Source organism: Diceros bicornis, chromosome 19 (genome assembly GCF_020826845.1).
Source record: "Diceros bicornis minor isolate mBicDic1 chromosome 19, mDicBic1.mat.cur, whole genome shotgun sequence".
NCBI classification, from domain to species: Eukaryota; Metazoa; Chordata; class Mammalia; order Perissodactyla; family Rhinocerotidae; genus Diceros; species Diceros bicornis.
Window position 1 is genome coordinate 37,178,860 of NC_080758.1, and position 19,662 is coordinate 37,198,521.

The 19,662-nt window shown below is 40.2% G+C and overlaps 1 protein-coding gene across 1 annotated transcript in view; it reads right to left on the minus strand.

Annotated features, from left to right (window-relative positions):
* PAK5 (p21 (RAC1) activated kinase 5) overlaps positions 1-19,662 on the minus strand; it is a 301,284-nt gene that overhangs the window by 36,300 nt on the left and 245,322 nt on the right. Inside the window, exon 4 of the mRNA XM_058563203.1 lies at positions 7,751-8,536. Within this exon, the coding sequence (XP_058419186.1) occupies positions 7,751-8,536 (786 nt within the window). The remainder of the gene's footprint in view (positions 1-7,750; positions 8,537-19,662) is intronic.

The window sequence follows — 19,662 nt, forward strand, 5'->3', positions numbered from 1 at the left end:
TAACCCCCACAGTCGCTGTGCCAGACTCTAAGAATGTATTCTCTATTCATAAGCAGATTACTCTCACCTGGGATCTGTCACTGCCTGCAGCAACAAGGAAGGGGGCGGGGGGGGGTGGGGTGGGGGGGAGTTCCATTGTTCTTGGGATTGGTTCACTGCTGAAGAATATAGTTCAAATGTGTCAAGGCCTCTGAGAGCCCAGGGACAGACAATGCCAGATTAGATTCATTTCATTTTTACTTTGGTAATGGGAAAACCCACTTGCATGTAATGACCAAAATACAATTACTTTGAACCACAAGAACATTCATGGGAAGATGAGTTCATTTATATGCAAAGGACACCTCAAGTCCCCATCAGAAGGGACAGATGTTAGAGATCTTGCTCTGAATCGCCTCTTTGGATGTTTTATGAGCTTTAATGAACATCCTACAGGAGTCCATATATAAAGAAAAAAAATCTAAAGGCAATAGAATCCATTGTTATACTAAGAGATTAAGCACTTCTTTCCCTCTCTCTCTTGTCTTCCCTTTCTCAGATTTTTGGTGCGGCTCAACAGATTCCCCCAGCATTGTCACTTCATTTCCCATCAGGCCCCTAAAGGATCTCTGAAAGGTGTTCTGCTGGGATCCTTGGCAGAAGAGAAGCTGCAATTGTGCTCCCGGGGCCTTGGCTGAATCTGGGCATGGTAAGTGCCACAAAGAATGGTGAGTCACTCAATTATCGACGCAGGAAGGCTGAGCACCCCGGTTCCACCGCTTTTTCCTTCCAGGGAAAACAAAGTGATAGCTAAGCAGTGAAAAACCACGGTACTGGGGACCCCCTGAGGAAGGTCAGGGGCATCACGCCACTGTCTTTCTTGCATGCTCTCTCTTCACTCAGAAACCCTTAGTATGCCATCAGTTTGGGACATCCTGGGCCGCGGCACTGGTCACTGCAGCCCTGGCAGAGGAGATGATGGTGGGGGTAAAGTGAAGGGGTTGGTTGCTGAGAACTGTCATAACTATAGATGTATAGTTATGACGGTTCTTGCTTTAATGCTGCTAAATTTTCTGTTCTCACTTAGCATCTGGCTTCCATGGGAGGTCTGAGAATTTCACTTCCATTCTAGAGAGTGGAGCAAGCTATGTGGTGGCGGGACTGGGGTCCTCAGTCCCTAAGGCTTTGCATGGTCTTGAGGAAGTCACACAGCTACTCGGGCCTCCTGTGACCCATACCTCTAAAGTGACGACGGTAGTACTTACTAGGCTGCACAGAGCGGCTGTGAGGGCAAAGTCAGATAGAATTTGTTCCCACGTTTTGAAAATATGTAAGATTACACGGACAGGATGTTCCTATGGCTGGCGTTAGCAAATATGGTGACGTGTTTCCCAACCAGAAATATTCCTGGGAATAAGGGCTAACCCTGAGTGCTTGCCATGTGCTAACTCCTTTACATTTATTAACCCTTTTTAATCCTCAGGACAAGTTCAAAGTAGGTACTGAAACATCCCACTTTACAGATGAGGGAACTGAGACACAGACAAGATCACACAGCTAGTTAAGTGCTCAAATCTTGAGAATCTGATTCTAGAACTTGCACTCTTAAAAGCCTTCTGAAATGGGTGAGACAATCTGGATTGTCGTTTATAAAATCGAATAAGACTATCACCCAAGGTAGAGTGAGTGCATGTGAGGGTCTCAGGGACCTCTACTGTCAATGCTTCCTTTGCAGCCGGTGGTCCCAGCTTTTACCCACAAATCACAGTCTGGGTGATGCTAGGGAACTTCTCAGAGGATTCCATCCTCCCAAGAACAGACAGAATAAAGTGCATTCCCCGTGTACCCCAAATCCAACTGTGAATCATCACCCATTCTCCACCAGCAAGGTGAGGGCTGCCTGCAGTGTGTGCATCTGGGCCCAAGGTCTCAGATCTATCTTTCTGCTCCTTGGTTTTCTTCTGTGGAAATAGGAATACTCTGGAATATCTAGACTTTGGAGTCAGACAGACCTAATTTTGGATCCTGGCTCAGTTGTTTGCCTTCACATCCTTGGGAAGTCCATAAAGATTTAGTCTCTGAGTCTCAGCTTCTTCACTGTAAAAGGGAAATGATCCTAAATTCCTCCAGAGCTGTTGTGAGGACTAAATTGGGTAATGTCTGCAAAATGCTTAGCATGGTGTCTGGCACATAGTGACCCTCAGCACCACATCACAGCCATCATCCCTTGACATGCTATACACACAGACTGACGTATACAGACTACGTGTATTAATAATTGGGCTATTGTCATTAATAATCTATTTATCCCTCACCCAACATGATGAGGCAGGGACAGTGTTTATCCCCATTTTATAGATGAAGTAGAGGCACAGTTAAACAGTTTACTCATCCAGTTATAAGTGGCAATATCAAGACTCAAACATAGGGAGTTTATTTCCAGAACCTACGCCTTAACCGCCAAAAAGTACCTGAGAAATGGCAGCTATGGAATAGTGGTTGTCAGCTGGGGCCGCTTTTGCTCCCCCCGCCCCATGTGACATTTGGCAGAGTCTGGAGATATTTTGGTTGTTATAAGTGAGGGAGGGGTGCTACTGGCATTTAGTGGGCAGAGGCCAGGGATTTTGCTAAACATCCTACAGTACACAGGACAGCCCCCACAAGAAAGAATTACCAGGTCCAAAATGTTGGTAGTGTAAAGGCTGAGAAATCTGCTACAGAATGAGACAGGATGATGCAGCCCAAAGGGACTTCATTGCTGCAGGTGTTAACAGCAGCTTGTAGGAAGTGAGGTTAAGGCATGGCACCCACAGAAGCTATTCTTGTACCACTGGGGATGTGTCCAATGTCTGGTGAAAGGTTGAGCCTGGAGAGCTGGATCCTGCCTCTGCTATGAGCTGACTGACCTGGCTCTCCAAGCCCCAGGTTCCTCAACTGTACAAAGGCAGCAAGAATTGCTGCTTTTTGGGCTGTGAGGCTCAATGAAGCAACACACGTATCTGGCATACAGCCTAGTGAACTGGTGGAATTGTGATTAGGTTGAGGCTTCTCAGCAGTTGGAGCCAGAGCAAGGAATGGATGTTCTGGGCTAGCATCAAGACACATGAGCTGGCAGGTCCCTCCCTGTGCCTGGTCCCTGGAGAGCACTGGAATGAGCAAAACCAAAATGCACCGTGACAGTATCTCCAGTCAGTTTCCCTCCCTGCAAGGCAGACTTATCTGCAGGGGATGGTGGAAAGCATTCTCTCTTCCCATCTGGCTGTTTTTGTAGTTCTGTGCTGTGAATGGCGCTGTATGGATCTTGTTTGGATTTATTTTGCCTCCAAAGTTTCACCTGCTTAGCCCCAGCAAAAAACATTTAAAAGTAGAGAGATGGATGCCAATATCTACAGATTTCATAACATTCTTGATTCCTGTCATGCCAACAGGAATATTAGGTAGATACATAACATCGGAGGGTTTTTTTTTGTGGGTTAACATTAGTACTTCTTTTTCTTTAGGACAAAATGTAAAACTGTCATCAAATACACACACACACGTGCAGGCACACGTCTTCATCTTTGCTCTATCTGGAGACCTACACAAGTTATGTGCTTTCTCTTATTATTAGAGATGTGAACATTACCCAGCAGCCTCTAGGATGTTCCATGAGGCAAAGCCAAATTATCTGAGTCACGATCGTTATTTCTTCCCTCAGCAGGAAATGCAAATCTGATTGGTAGATTTTTAAGAGTACAGTTCTAAAGACACAGGCACCTAAGTCTTTTTAGAGAGATGTTATATTTTTAATCAAGTAAACATTTTAATTACTAACACGCCTCCCACTTCCTACCCTCCCACAAAACCTGCTCACGAATTCCTCACAGGTCTCCCGTGAAATATGGATCAGCAGCCTGTTCCTTTGAAGTCCTGGTTATAAGGACTAAAGAACTCTTGGTAGAAGTTCCTATGGGTGAATACATTTTTTTTTTTTCCTGAGCCACAACAATTTCTGTCCTATATTTCTTTCTGAGCCACAATAGTTTCTGCATTCTTTCTGAGTTTGACAAAACCAGATTTCAGGGCAGGCCTGTTTTGCCTTCTATTCAGAAGTCTGTAGGAAGAGGGATTCGGCAAGGAATGAAGCAAATTATCCCCTCCCCCCTCCCTCCTCTTCCTATTCCTCTACTTAGCCCAAAGTTCTGGTGGTCACTGAGATCTCTCATGGGTTTTACTGGCAAATGCAGTTGAACTCCTGAAATAACATATGCCCATATAATGGGAAAAGCACCGGACTAGGAGAAACAGGAGACCTAGATCCTTGCCCTTGTTTTGCAATCAACTAACTATGAAAGCTTAAGTGTGTCATGTGACTTTATGGACCTCAGTTTTTCCTTCTGTGAAATGAGTGGGCAGGGGTTGTTGGTGGTTATATTAAATCTCAAATTCCTCTAGGGATTAGGCTAATCTGAAAAATGCATGAAATGGGTTGGGCAGGGCTTGTCTCTTCTAATGGGGCAGCCTTTGCCTCCAGCCAATTCTGTTTCCAATGCTATGTGAAAATGTGGGCCCAGGCCTATGACATCATCCCATTTTTTTCAAGAGAAGACTGAAACCCAGAAGTTGAGGCTCCTAAGTGAAACATCTTGATTTTTCAGATGTTGGAATTGACTATTGGGTGGGACAATACGGCTCCAAGGCTGAAAGGTTACTGCCTCTGGACAAAACTTTCTCTCTGATCAAGACCTAACACAGCTTCTGAGCACAAGTGTTCAAATATGCCACAAAAAAAAAAAATCATATTCAACTCTGAATAGACAAAGAAATCCTGAGAAAGAAGAACAAAGCTGGAGGCATCACACTTCCTGATTTCAAAGCACACTACAAAGCTATAGTAATCAAAACCATATGGTATGGGCATAAAAACAGATAGATCAATGGAACAGAGATCAAATGGAAACACAGATCAATGGAACAGAATAGAGAGATCAGAACAAAACACAGATCAATGGAACAGAATAGAGAGATCAGAAATAAACCCACACATATATGGTCACTTAATTTTGACAAAGGAGCCAAGAATACACAATGGGGAAAGGATAGTCTCTTCAAAAAATGGTTTTGGGAAAACTGGACAGCCACGTGTAGCCTGGATCCCTCTCTTACACTGTACACAAAAAGTAACTCAAAATGCATTAAACACTTGAATGTAAGACCTGAAACTGTAAAATTCCTAGGAGAAAACACGAGGGGGTAAGCTCCTTGACATCAGTCTTGGCAATGATTATTTGAATTTGACACCAAAAGCCAACAAAAGCAAAAATAAACAAGTGGGACTACATCAAACTAAAAAGCTTCTGCACAGCAAAGGAAACCATCAACAAAATGAAAAGGCAACCTATGGAATGGGAGAAAATATTTGCCAACCACATATCTGATAAAAGGGTTAATATCCAAAATATACAAGGAACACATAAAAATCAATAGCAAAAAAACAAATAACCCAATTAAAAAATGGGCAAAGGACCTGAATAGATGTTCTTCCAAAGATGACTTACAAATGGCCAACAGGTACACGAAAAGGTGCTCAACATCACTAATTATCAGGGAAATGCAAATCAAAACTACAGTGAGATATCATCTCACACCTGTTAGGATGGCTATCATCAAAAAGACAAGAGATAAAGGTTGTTGAGGATGTGGAGAAAAGGGAACCCTATACACTGTTGGTAGGAATGTAAATTGGTGCAGCCACTATGGAAAGCAGTATGGAGATTCCTCAAAAAATTAAAAACAGAACTACCATATGATCCAGCAATCCCACTTCTGGGGTATATATCCAAAGGAAATGAAACCATTATCTCGAAGAGATGTCTGTACTCCCATGCTCATTGTATCATTATTAACAATAGCCAAACTATGGAAACAACTTATGTGTCCATCAATGGATGAATGGATCAAGAAAATGTGGATCAAGAAAATATATATGTGATGGACTATTATTCACCCTTAAAAGAGAAGGAAACCCTGTCATTTGCAGCAAACTGGAAGAACCTGCAGGCATTATGCTAAATGAAATAAGCCAGACAGAGCAAGACAAATACTGTAAGGTATCCCTTATATGCAGACTCTTAAAAAATAAAAAAAACAAACAACACAAACTCATAGAAACAGAAAGTAGAAAAGTGGTTGCCAGGGACTAGGGGGAGAGGGAAAAAGGGAGAAGTTGGTAGAAGGGTACAAACTTTCAGTTAGAATATGAATAAGGATCTAACGTAAAACATGGAGACTACAGCTGATAACACTGCATTGTATAATTGAAATTTGCTAAGCGAGTTGAACTTAAATGTTCTCACCAAAAAAAAAAAGGTAAATATGTGAGGTGATGGATGTCTTAACTCGATGAGGGGAATCCTTTCACAATGTATACATATATCAAATCATCATGTTGTACACTTTAAACATCTTACAATTTTGTCAATTATACCTCAATAAAACTGAAAAAAATCACATTTTTTACTCCTAGATAAAGTGACCACTGATGTTCAAAAACCCAAGAACGTAACTAGATTCAGCTAAGGAATGTAGTTAATTCGCTTAGTTCACTCTAGAACTCTGAAGGAGTTCTCTCAGCTGAGTGATATACACAGGAAATCGAATAAACTATCTTATGCATCATGATACACGTGTATGGCTTCATATGGCTTTTGTTGTTGGTTAATTAGACTTCTTTCCAACAACTGCCCTGGCAAGAATGTAGAAAGTAAAGGCAGTCATGATACCCTGACCACGGGAGTTCAAATAAATAACACAGTGAGATGGAAAACATTCTCAATATTTAAATTTTAACTGCAGGTATATATTTCAGGCCTTTATTTCCTCAAGATTTATTTTTAATTTTATCTACTGGGAACTAAAGTGACAGCTCTTTTGTTTTTTGCAAAGTATGGCTTAAGTCACTCCCAGCATGTCCCTAAAAGACTTCTCTTCAACATCTTGGGTTGGGTTTATGGAAATTATAAGTAAAGGAAAACACTATCTATAATCAATAAAACAGATAAATGCAGGCAGACTTGCCTTCCAGAGTTCAGTAACTTCTCCAACAGTGGTTCCCAAACTTTGGGATATCATGGACCAGTCAAATTTCAAAGCAAATTTGTAGCAGCTAACATTAAAAAAAAAAAAAAAATACCAAGAGAGGAATTAAAACAAAACAAAATAAGAAGCACACCGAAAAAGCAACCAACTTTTCTGTCATCCCAAAATTTCATACAAAAAAACATTTCAACACAAAAAATAGTAGAAAGAACATACTTTCAAAATGAAGGACCATCCCTTGAGTTGAATTAAATTAACTTTACTCAAAACTTACCACATCATCCTGATTTTTTTTTTCCTTTTCAGAAGATCCTTGTAAACTTTGCCAGAACGCAGGAACCACTGTATTCCTCCATCTAATGGTCTACAATCGTATACTCCTTAACAGAGAACTTAGTAGAATATGAGCACATAATATTTATCACTAGTACTATATCAGAATATTTTTCGAATAAATTTTTTTTTTTTTTTTTTGCCTTTTAAGCAGAAACCTTATAGGAGATCCCAAAAGAACCTTGTCGTGAATTCTCTGTCCTTGGGGCTGGTGGATAGAAATCAGGTAGGATTTCCATATGGATTCTCACTTAAAAGGCAAACTAGCACTTTAGAATCTGACTGTGAGAAGGTCGGGCCAGCAACACCTTTGAGGAGGTTCCCTCCCGCACACTCGAGGGGAGGAGGCAGTGAACGTTACCTTTGGAATGCACATTGTGGGCTCGGACAAGCGAGGGTAGGTGTAGGAGCTGTACGAGTGTCCTTGGGGGTGGGTTTTAAACGCACTTGCTCCGAAGGGCACCATCGGTTCCTGGAGCCCCGAGCCTGACCTGGACCTTTGCCGCATGGCGGGCTGAGGGCTCGTCTGCTTCAGGTAGGATGACTTCGGCCTCCTGTCGTAGTCATCCAGGCTGGGTCCCCATTCACTTTCGCTGTACGCCAGACTCTCCTTGGAGCACCCGCCGGTCCCTGTAGTTCTAGAAGGCGCGAATTGGAATGGATAATCTAGCGGGGAGCTGCTGGAGGCTCTCTGGTACTCCCACTTGAGGTCACTGTATTCACTCGGTTTGCTCAGCGAGTCCAAATGTGCGTGATAATCGACAGGAAATCTGGCAATATCGGATTTCAAAGGCTTTATCTCAGGATAGTAGGCCTCCCCGTGTCTCATTTTCATTACGTGCCCATTTTGCTTGGCCGCATGGCTGCCTTTGTAAAACGGATCCAGATCGTCTCCATAGAAACTCTTTTCTCTGTACTTTTCGGTGGGGTAGTCAGCAGTGGTATCGGATTCGCTGGAATACTGGGAGAAGGTGATGAAGCCGTTTTCTTCCCGATGGCCCTGACTGTGGCTGGAGGCTCCCTGGTCCGGGGTGGGCGGGCTTTCTTTCCTTAGGGAGTTGGAGCGCGTCACGGAGATGTTGTCGAAATCCTCCAGCAGGCCGTTGATGGAGGTTTCCTTGCAGGGTTTGTTTCCTCTAACGATTGTCTGGGAATAACAAAGGGAATACTGTTTAAAGAAAAGATTTCATGCTTTCAAATTGATGGAGGAATCCCACACCCACTCCATCCAATTTAAACCTCAGAGGAAAACAGACCCCAGAAACATTTCATAAAAAATCATAAAGAAAAAATTGTTGATTGATTTCAGGGGTGAAATAAATCAAATAGTAAACAATAATCTCAAATTGCAAATTTTTCCTTATGTATCTCGAGAGAGATAAATTAAACATCAAAAAGCCATTTAGAAGACTATAGGCTAATATTGTCTTATTTACCAGTTTATGGGAAATCCCCTCCCCTGGTCCATGTAAACAATAAACCCTAACTATCTAACAATAAGCTGATGATTATAATTTTAACAGTCTATAACTGTTTGGTTATAAAAGGCATATTTATTATTTTTTAACATTCATTACTCGGATGATTTGCAAAACCAAAATGCATTGTCACTTGAGTATGAACATACCCAGAAATGGGTGCACATTTTTTTCTATTTTATGGAACACACATAATAATTAAGTTGTCAGATTTTATAGAACAGGAAGACACTTTCTGAACTGTAAATAGCGAACAGCATGAAGATTACTTGTGGGATTTAATTTGTGAGCAAATGTGATGTTCTTATTAAGTATATAATTGTAATGCTTGCTATGGCCACACTGTGTCCTATCATCGCTGAATTTTGGATGGCTTGGTAATGAGGTGGTTTTACCTGAATCTTGGTGACAAACTGTCAAGCCCAAATGCTCCCTTTAATGAACCTAAATAACACCAGAATACCGGGAACAGAAAGAAATCACAAACTACTTACAAAGCCAGTCAGCTGCACCTTGACAAGAGACAAGGTTTGCAGCAAAATATGATGGGGGTGGATCAAAGAACAAAGTGTTATGATTTCAGACTTCCAGGATTTTAAGAGAAAAATACCTTTGAGCAAATAGCAAGGAGTTCAAAACCATCTCAGTCAGTACAATAGATTTCAAACTGGAAGAAAAAGTGCAAGTCGCCCTGGAGCATATGTTTCTATAGATCAGTGCTTCTCAAACTATCCTTGGTGAAAAACGAGGTTTTTGTTTTTTCCCCCCAATCAGTCCTGGGCTAATGCTTTTGGTCAATAACCTTTTCTTTTAAAGAAACTTTTAAGTTTGGAATAGTCTTAGATTAACAGAGAAGTTGCAGAGAATAGAGTTCTCATATATCCCTCACCCCATTTCCCCATTGTCAACATCCTGCATAACTATTAACTGAACTCCACAGTTGATGCAGATTTCATTGGGTTTTTCCTGGTGTTCCAGGGTCGCATCCAGGACACCTCATTACATTTATTTGTCATGTCTCCTTAGGCTCCTCTGTCTATGACAGCTTCTTAGACTTTCCTTGCTTTTGATAACTTTGACAGTTCTTTAAAAAGTACTAGTCAGGGATTGTGCAGAATGACCCTCAGTTGGGTTTGTCTGATGCTTTTTTCATGGTTAAACTGGGGTTATGGGTTTTGGGGAGGAAGACCAGAGTAATTTCATCACTTCATATCCAGGGTACGCACCATCAACATGGCTTATCACGGATGATGTTGACCTTGATCACCTGGCCAGGTAGTGTTTCCCAGGTTTCCACACTGTAACCTTATATCCCCCCTTTCCATACTGCACTCTTTGGAAAGAAGTCACTAAGTGTAGCCCATACTCAAGCGGTAGGGAGTCAAGCTCTACCTCCCTGAGGGGGGCATCTATGTAAAGTGTTTGGAATTCTTCTGCACAGGAGACTTGCCTATTTTCCCCATTTATTTATTTATTCAATCATTTATTTGAATCAGTATAGATGGAATAATCATGGATATTTGTTTTATAATTTGGGTTATAATGCAGTACTATGTCATTTGTTATGTAATTGAACAAAATACAAATTGTTCCAGCTTTGGTTATGGAGAGTTCTTTCAGATTGTCTGCTGTGTCCCATTGACAAGCTTTTTTTTTATTTTTTGACATCCTTTTATTTTTTGAGCACCTCATTACTTTCTGGCACTACAAGATGCTCCAGGCCCATCCTGTATTTTGCCTGCCCTTGCCATAGCATCAGCCATTTCCCCAAGGAGCCCTGGTTCCTTTTATTGGATAATGATATTAGAAACTAATATCTGGGTGCTGAGTGTGCCCATTGCTACTGGAGTGTCATTGCTTCCAGGCCTTCTCAGCAAAAAGAGCTAGGAAATACGTGTATGAATACTCCCCATGAATACGCACACATCTATAGTTACATCTATCTGTACCTATATTAAGCTAAACATGAATTTATACTGATGTCTTGGAATCTAATCTAGTACCATATGGTTCATTCTAGCTTTCCCTGTACTTAGTTATCTGTAACCCCTCCTCTAACCGTGAAAAACCTGGATCCCACCATCTGCCATTCATTTACTTATTCAGTCCCAGTATACTTGTGTAGCAGTTTCAAAATTATTAACCCACATCACTGTGGGAAACAACTTTGCCAACTAGAGTACAGTGTTCATGTACAGTTCTTTTTGACTTTAGTCTTACAGTTTCCATTCAAACCACTGTTTTCCAAAGTTACTTAGGTTAGTGTATTTTTTCCCATTCCCTTCAATGAGGTTATGTCGTACATGTGTAATAATTAGATTCTTTTGTCACAGTCCACATTCCATCCTGGGATCCTCTGATCTCCTGGTTGACTTTATAAAAAAATTGCATACATTAGAGTTCATTCTTTGTGCTTGAAGGTTCTATAGGTATTGACAAATGCAAAGCATCATGTATTTACCATTACAGTGCCATATAGATTAGTCCCACCCTCCCCCCACAAATCTCCTGAGCTTCCCCTAGTCAGACACCCCTCCCCAAACCCTTGGTACCACTAATCTGTTTTCCATCCTTATAGTTTTGCCTTTTCCAGAATATCATATGAATGGAATCATACAGTCTGAAGCCTTTTGGTCTGGTTGCTTTCACTTAACATCATGCATTTAGGTTAATCCAGGTTGTTCTGTGAATTAATAGCCTATTTTTTTGTGTGCGCTGATTCATTTTTATCACTGAATAGTGTTCCATTATATGGAATGTTGTGATTATTTGTGTGTGTGTGTGGGATATGAATTGATTGATCGATTGCCAAAATAGGTGATGTTCTGTTGGAACAAAGGTCTCATATATATACTGGGACCTTTTCTCAGAGCAACAGCATCTATGCCCACCCCACCAATGAACTTGGGAGAAACAATACCTGTGAACAGGGAAGGTTGAGCAGCCCAGGAAGAGGAAGGATGAAATGGACATCTTGTAATGCATTAAATATGAATGTTAACAACTCATCCTCAAACATTTCATGTCTATTTGAGCAGCTTCCTATTGCATTTCAGGTATATCTTACCACTTCTCTTCCTATTTGCTCAGGGTGCAATTCAAACCCTCAGACAGATGTCTGTTACATTCTGTGGATTTAAACTACTGGCCTCCTCTCCTCTTCAACAATATTTTGCACAAATTTTTAAGAAAATAGTATTTGTTTATATCACAGTTGTTTAGTATCAACTAAAAGTCTTTTTATCCAGCATTCTGGATAGAAATTACACTCTTATACATTCCTACTCTCTCTTTATGAACAATAGGCAGATTACTCAAAGAAAATGTTAGCAGGAATTCATGGTCTCCCAAAAAATAGATTTCTGGTATTTTTAATTCCGGGCATCTGTGCAGTCTGATAGGCCACATGAATAATGACTGTAAGGTATGCCAAGGTCTTCAAGTACCTTCTGAATTATTGGACCTACGTGGATAATCCTTTAGCAAAAATATTATTCAGGCTTTCTCTGAACTTGGCAAATTGACGATTTGACAAATTGACAAATTATTGTCAAATAATAGTTAATTATGCTAGAATTTTTCGTATTCAATTCTATCTTTGGGTCTATATCCTAGAAAAAACATCATTTCTCTAAATTCTACTCATCTTAAACAATATTTCTTATTATTTATTTATTTATCGTGTGTGTGTGTGTGTGTGTGTGTGTGTGTGTGAGAGGAAGATCAGCCCTGAGCTAACATCCAGGCTAATCCTCCTCTTTTTGCTGAGGAAGACCGGCTCTGAGCTAACATCTATTGCCAATCTTCCTCCTTTTTTTTTTGCCCTAAAGCCCCAGTAGATAGTTGTATGTCATAGTTGCACATCCTTCTAGTTGCTGTATGTGGAACGCGGCCTCAGCATGGCCGGAGAAGCGGTGCGTCGGTGCGCGCCTGGGATCCGAACCCGGGCCCCCAGTAGCGGAGCGCGCGCACTTAACTGCTAAGCCACGGGGCCGGCCCTTAAACTATATTTCAATTCATCTTTCCTGATTGCCTCCACCCTTCTCATCTCTGAATACATGAAATATTCCCCTCTGGGACCACAGAATCATTTCCAGTATCTTAATGTCAGAAGGAATCTAGAGATCATCTAGGTCACCTCCTCACTTTACTGAGTAAAAACTGAAACTCAGAGTTGGCTTTGCAAACTGGTATGTAACAGACCTGGGATTCAAAGCCACTCCTCTTTCTCCCAGTCTGGGTCGCTTTCCAAGGTATTCTTCAGAATCTTTGGTGCTAAACAAAATAGCAGCAGTTGACAATGCAAAGGCTTGGTGTGTGACATCACAGTCCACCAGAAATGGGTCATTAAGTGCATATTTCTATTGCATATTCCACCCCCTAGCAATGAGCTGTTGAATTTACAGAATATGGATAATTCTAGGTTCCGGTCTCAATTTTAGCCACACTTGCTATGGGATTTAGTTTCATTCTTCTTTCATTATCTGTTTTCCAATTTGTAAAAAGAATAATCACTTGGCACTTAATGATACCCCTCATCCCCCACCCAGGAACTGTAGAGGCTGATGAGGGAAGAGATTACAAAGCAATTTTAAAACATACTAATGCCCTCAATGAACACACTGCCTTCAGGTAGACACAAAGGTAAAAATATGAAATGAATTACGAATATTTAAATACATCCCATCAATGAAGGCAAGTTAAAACATGAAGATTATACAGTAGAGATCAGAGAAGAACAAACTAAAAATCTTGGAAAGTTTTCAGGAAGAGGAGAATTATGTGCTAGGTCCAGGAGGAAACAACAGATATAACTGGATAGAGGAAAAAAAGAGGTAATTACCAGCTCATCACTTACTGAATGATTGAGGCACAGAGATGATCAGAATGTGTTAAGATGACACATCTCTGGGGCTATGAGGGTAACTGTGATTACAGAAGAAAAGTTTCCCTGTTCATATTAAATTGGCATCTCAATAACTTCTCCTTTGGAATTTATATCCAGAAAACCTGTTAGTTCATCTTCAGCAAATTAACAAGTGGCTATGACGGGGGCTGGACTATGAGTCTTAGAACTTCACTACCAGGACATAGGTGTTTAGAAGGGGAAAAAAAAAACCCTTCCCTGTGTTATTCCTTTGAGATCAGAGCATTATTGAATATTTCTTTTGAAATTGCAGGGTCCTTTAAATCTTCCTATTTTCCCCACTAGAACCTTTCCAATTTCATTAATGAGTCAAATGGGCAGAAACTAACTCACTTTGTTTCTGGAGAATATTTAGAGAAAGAAATTTAGATACTAAAAAGAGGCATCTATCTATCAATCTATCCATCCATCCATCCACCCACCCACCCACCCACTCATCCATCCAATAACATCTATAGACAGCTATAATAGATATCTATAATATCTATATGTCTATATCCATACTGTCTGTAAATATTTTTTAAATGACTAAGTGATAACATAATGAAGGTCTGTTTGGGAGAGCTTTTTCTCTCAATAACTGCTCTATGAATATCTTACATTTGGAAAATTAAAAACTGATCATAAACAACTCTTTCACAAATATTTTTGTTGCCCAAGTGTGTTCATTCAGATTTCTGTGGGAGATTAGATGGTTGCTGTCTCAGCATACAAATTAACTTGTGGCCTCAGAACTGGGGAGTCTGTTTTTTCTGTGCACTTGTCATTGCATGTCCAGAGAAGTACGCTCAGTTTACGTGCAAAATTATAGCAGTAAACTCAATAAATAGAGTTGTGTATATTTGTTAATGTGGAATGAGAAATATTAATATTGCTATGAGCTAAATGCTACTTAGAAGAAAAAATAAAGACTATCCATTGAATGAGAAACATTTTTAAAAAACAATGTAGTATTTATTATCCTTGTTTTGAATCTTAGGCTCCCAGCACTTATCATCAGCTGTGAGATATTAGGCAAGTTACTTAACTTTTTTTTTTTTTTTTGGTGAGGAAGATTGGCCCTGAGCTAACATCTGTGCCAATCTTCCTCTATTTTTTGTATGTGGGATGCTGCCACAGCATAGCTTGATGAGCAATGTGCTGGTCCGTGCCAGGATCCGAACCTGCGAAGCCTGGGCTGCCGAAGCAGAGCACACAAACTCAACCACTATGCCACCAGGCCAGCTCCTACTTAACCTTTTTAAGCCTCGGTTTCTTAATCCATAAAATGGCAAGAGTAAATTCTTGCCTCATACGGTTAATGTGATGATTTAATGAAATAATATGTGTAAACAGTTGGCGTGATCCTTGGCATACAGTAAGTACCAATAAATGGTATTTATTTTATGGGTAAAATTTACTACATTAGGTTAATAATTTAGGAAAAAAAGGAAGCTGCAAACAACAGACAGAAGAAATAAACCTCAGCTTTATACGATGGAAGAAAAAGGATAATTGATGCAGTAGACTTTTTTTTTTTTTTAACGATTTTTAATTAATTAATTAATTTATTTTCCCCCCAAAGCCCCAGTAGATAGTTGTATGTCATAGCTGCACATCCTTCCAGTTGCTGCATGTGGGACACGGCCTCAGCATGGCCGGAGAAGCGGTGCGTCGGTGCGCGCCCGGGATCCGAACCCGGGCCGCTAGCAGCGGAGCGCGTGCACCCAACCGCTAAGCCACGGGGCCGGCCCTGATGCAGTAGGCTTTTAAAAACTACTACTAGTGGCCGGCCCCGTGGCTTGGTGGTTAAGTGCACGCGCTCCGATGCTGGTGGCCCGGGTTCGGATCCCGGGCGCGCACCGAGGCACCACTTCTCCGTCCATCCTGAGGCCGAGTCCCACATGCAGCAGCTGGAAGGATGTGCAGCTATGACATACAACTATCTGCTGGGGCTTTGGGGAGAAAAAATAAATAAATAAAATCTTAAAAAAAAAAAAAAAAAACTACTACTAGTAACTTTAGATACAAAACACAAATTTCTTGAGTTTAAACAGAAGATCTATCTCAAATTAATTACAATTGTTATATACACAAGATACTCCTTATTAGGTCTAAAAAACAAAAATACTTTCAAATCATAATCAGCACTCTATTGGTATCTTTGTTAAAAATGTAATGTCTAAGTAACAAAAATGACCAAAATTAGACCTTCAACATTTAAACTGAAAGATACGTATGGAAAAGAAAAGGTTATAGAAATACAGTAAAATACTGACAGTGGTCATCTCTGGGTGGGGAGATCAAGGGTGATTTATATTTTACACTGGTGCTTCTCAAAACTTTTATGTGCACCCAAATCACCTGAGGATCCTGTTAAAGGGAGATTCTGACTCAATAGGTCTGAGGAGGAGCGTGAGATTCTGGATCACAAACGAGCTCCCAGGCAATGAGGCTGCTGGTCTGCTGTTCACGCCATGTACTCAATGGGGTTAGTGTAATTTTCTACAATCAAGCCTCTTCTATAATAAAAAACATTAGATTGAGATAACTTTCAGTACAATAGGATTCAGGATTTTATATATATAGTATTAAATACATAATATATCTATTTTATTAACTATATATAGAATAGTGTTACTACATATATTGTTTTATATCTATACATATCTATATATAGTGTTAAATATATATATACATATTGTGTTAAAATTATTTGATGTTATGGTTGGCTGTTGGGAGCTACAATGTTCAGTATTTCCCCATTCCCTATGAAGATGAAATATTTCTTATATTTAACCAAAACAAAGACTTATAAACAGATTTCACCATTTTGGTACACCTGCTTCTGTAGCATCATGATCTTACTATGAAGCTATAAGCCTTAGAGTTATTGATGAATAAAATGTGAGAACTATGGAAGCAAAGGTGTAGTTGCAGACATCTGAAAAGAAGAAAATTTTGTCTGTAGTAAAAAAAAATCAAAAGCAAAAGAAAAGCCCCAGGACACTAAAGCACAGTCTACCTAAGGCATGATCTTTTCTTGGATCTCCTTTTTAGCATCTGAAAATGTTTACTGATTGTGTAAATGTATCACTCTTAAAGAAAGCATATGCTTTCCTCTCTTTCAATGAAAACTATTAAATCAGTGTTATCAAGCAGGGGCTTGCAAAATGGAAATGTTTATTAAAAATAAATTGTTAACCTGCTCAAAAAAATTAAAAAAGGGTATAATAACCTTTTTTAATCAGGAAGAACAGTTACACTAGAACCGAGGTAATATTTGTTTCCCTGACACGAGTTTCACTTTAAGGAATCATAAATGGCAAAGCAATAATAATGAACTCCAAACATGCAGAATTTTACAGCATGGTTTAACCAGGCTTCAAAATATAAGATCCACTATTTATTACTGTCAGTATCCGATGTTTATTAAAAGCAAGATTGTGCAGTCTTATAGAGATCAATAATACAATAACTCCAAGAGTGTCGGTGAATTTCATGCCGAGAAACAGCCAGGCATTAAAAATCAGTGCAACCCAATCTACTTGAGTCCGACGCCATGGTTCTCATTGTCTTTCCATGGTGCGTGGACCAGCCCAGCGTCTGCTCCGGCTCCCGGTGACAGCAGCCATATTTCATGGTGCTCCTTCCCCAGGCTGTGGGCCGGTGATAAGCTATAATGGATCTGTCCGTTAGAACAGCTGTCTCCCCCTGTTCCCGGGAAGAGATGAAAAAGTGCCTCTGCTCTCACGGACTGTATTAACCTTGACAATAATGAACTGTGTAATTAACAGCTTTGCCTTAATAAGACCTCGCATTTCTTTTTCAAAAACAACGTCTTATATCCTCCTTGAGAATGTGTTTCATTTTGTTCTCCTGGGTAGACACTTCTTAGAAGGTCAATAAGCTAAATATTCTCATGACTCAAGAATAAACCAGGACTTTCCTAGGAAGTATCTACTTTTAAACAATTTCTCTAAATTCTTACCCTGTTTGTAGAGAACCAGTTCCCTTATTTTTATTAAGGAATGTGGCTGGAAACAGCTGAGTACATAATCACAACAGACCTGATACACTTAGATCCTTATGGGAAGAAATGCTAATTCTTGGTTGGATTTTCTAACATCAAAAGACCTCATATCTATTTTCTTTCAGTTTTCTACATATATCTTTTTTCTGTAACCACAGGGGGTGGGGTTAATTGGGTGAGTAGTTAAGAATCACATATTTCCGGATATTGTGAGAATTAGGTTCCGGAAAATGTGAGAATTAGGGCAGGATATCTCAAAGTGAAGGTGGTGGTGAAGGTTTCTAACCATTAAGACCTTTGAAGTAAATTATGTCATAATCTTAATCATATGGAATCCAAATGAGCCAATTCCTTTACTAACTAAAAATATAATGTTCTGCACAAATTACAAGAAAGTAGAATGTATTTAAGTAAGGTTTTGTGAATTTTGTAGAAATGAAGATTTCCTCATTAAGTTAATTGGGAAATGTTCTATTGTTTCCCATTCTCTTGAAGCATAGCGAATCCAACAAATTTAGTGACCAGTTCCATACAAGGATAACCCTTGAAGGTGACTTTCTATTTACTGTAACTTGGCAGAGCAAATGTGAACAGTTGAGAGCCCTGGTTCTCGCTGCTTGGAATGTGAGGCAGATGGGCTGAAGTCAACCGAAGTCAGTTTGACCAGCGTTAACAGTCAGTGGTGTTTTATGTTTGAGTTTAAAGGCCGTTTGAGACTATGAGTACTGTAATTGGGAATTTAACTATTATTTGCTTGCTGTTTTCTGATTCAGCGTCTAGGTAGCAATGAGGTCAACAGAAGTATCTCTGTTTATTAATTTATTCATTTAGTCCAACAAAAAATTGTTTCTAGGTGCAGGGAGTACTCTGAGATGAATGAAACAAGATTCCACAATCTATTTCTTAACTTGGGTAGTAGAAATAAGAATTTAATATTATTCTTTAAATTTTCCATGTGCTATATTCATGTCTTAGCCTGGGTTCCTCAAAAGCAGAGCTGAGACAAAGGCTTGCATGTGGGTGGTTTATTTTGGAAAGTGAGGTCAAGGAACAGTGAGCAGGACATAACAGGGAAGGGGGAAGCCAATTCAAGGGTACGTTATCAAGCCAGTTATCTGTGGACAGATAGGGCTCAGTTCTTCTGAGGAGCTGTGAAGACTCTGAGTCTCAGAATTGATCACTCAAGGGAATGAAGATGGAAGTATTCATCGACCTGCTCCCATCTCCTGTGTCAGAATGGCTGAGGGGACGTCCACACGTATCCCACAAGGTGGCAGTAAAGAAACAGCCATGTCTGAAAGCAGAAATCAGTGGTGCAACTTAGGGCAGCAGCCGGTTGCCTTAGCAATGGAGGAAGTTAAAAATGTTGGCCTAAAAGACATGAGATGGGACACAAGAGGTGTCCAATACACCTTTTTTTAGACATATGATATATTTCACAATAAAAAAATAAAAAATGAAGTCAGACAGGGCCTTCTCACGAACCAATGGGCATGGATACCAGTTTTCTTGATCAATGTGGCAGATATGCTGGGCCACCAAAGATATGTGCTCCCCTCACAGAATGTAAACTGATTGCTACAAAGCTGTTGCCAGCCAGGGACCACATTTCCCAGGACCCTTTGCATCTAGATGGACCATGGGACCAATTCTCACCCGTGGAACATGAGCAGGATGTGATGTGTGTCCCTCCTAGGCCAAAGTGACAAAGAAATGCCTTTTCTTCTCTTTATTCTCCTGTCTGCCAGCTGGATGGAGAAGATCTAGCAGGATACTCTTAGTTGCTAGGGGATGCCAGAGCCACACGATGAAATCTAGTATTGCTGAATGACCATGTGGAATGCCACACTCTGGTC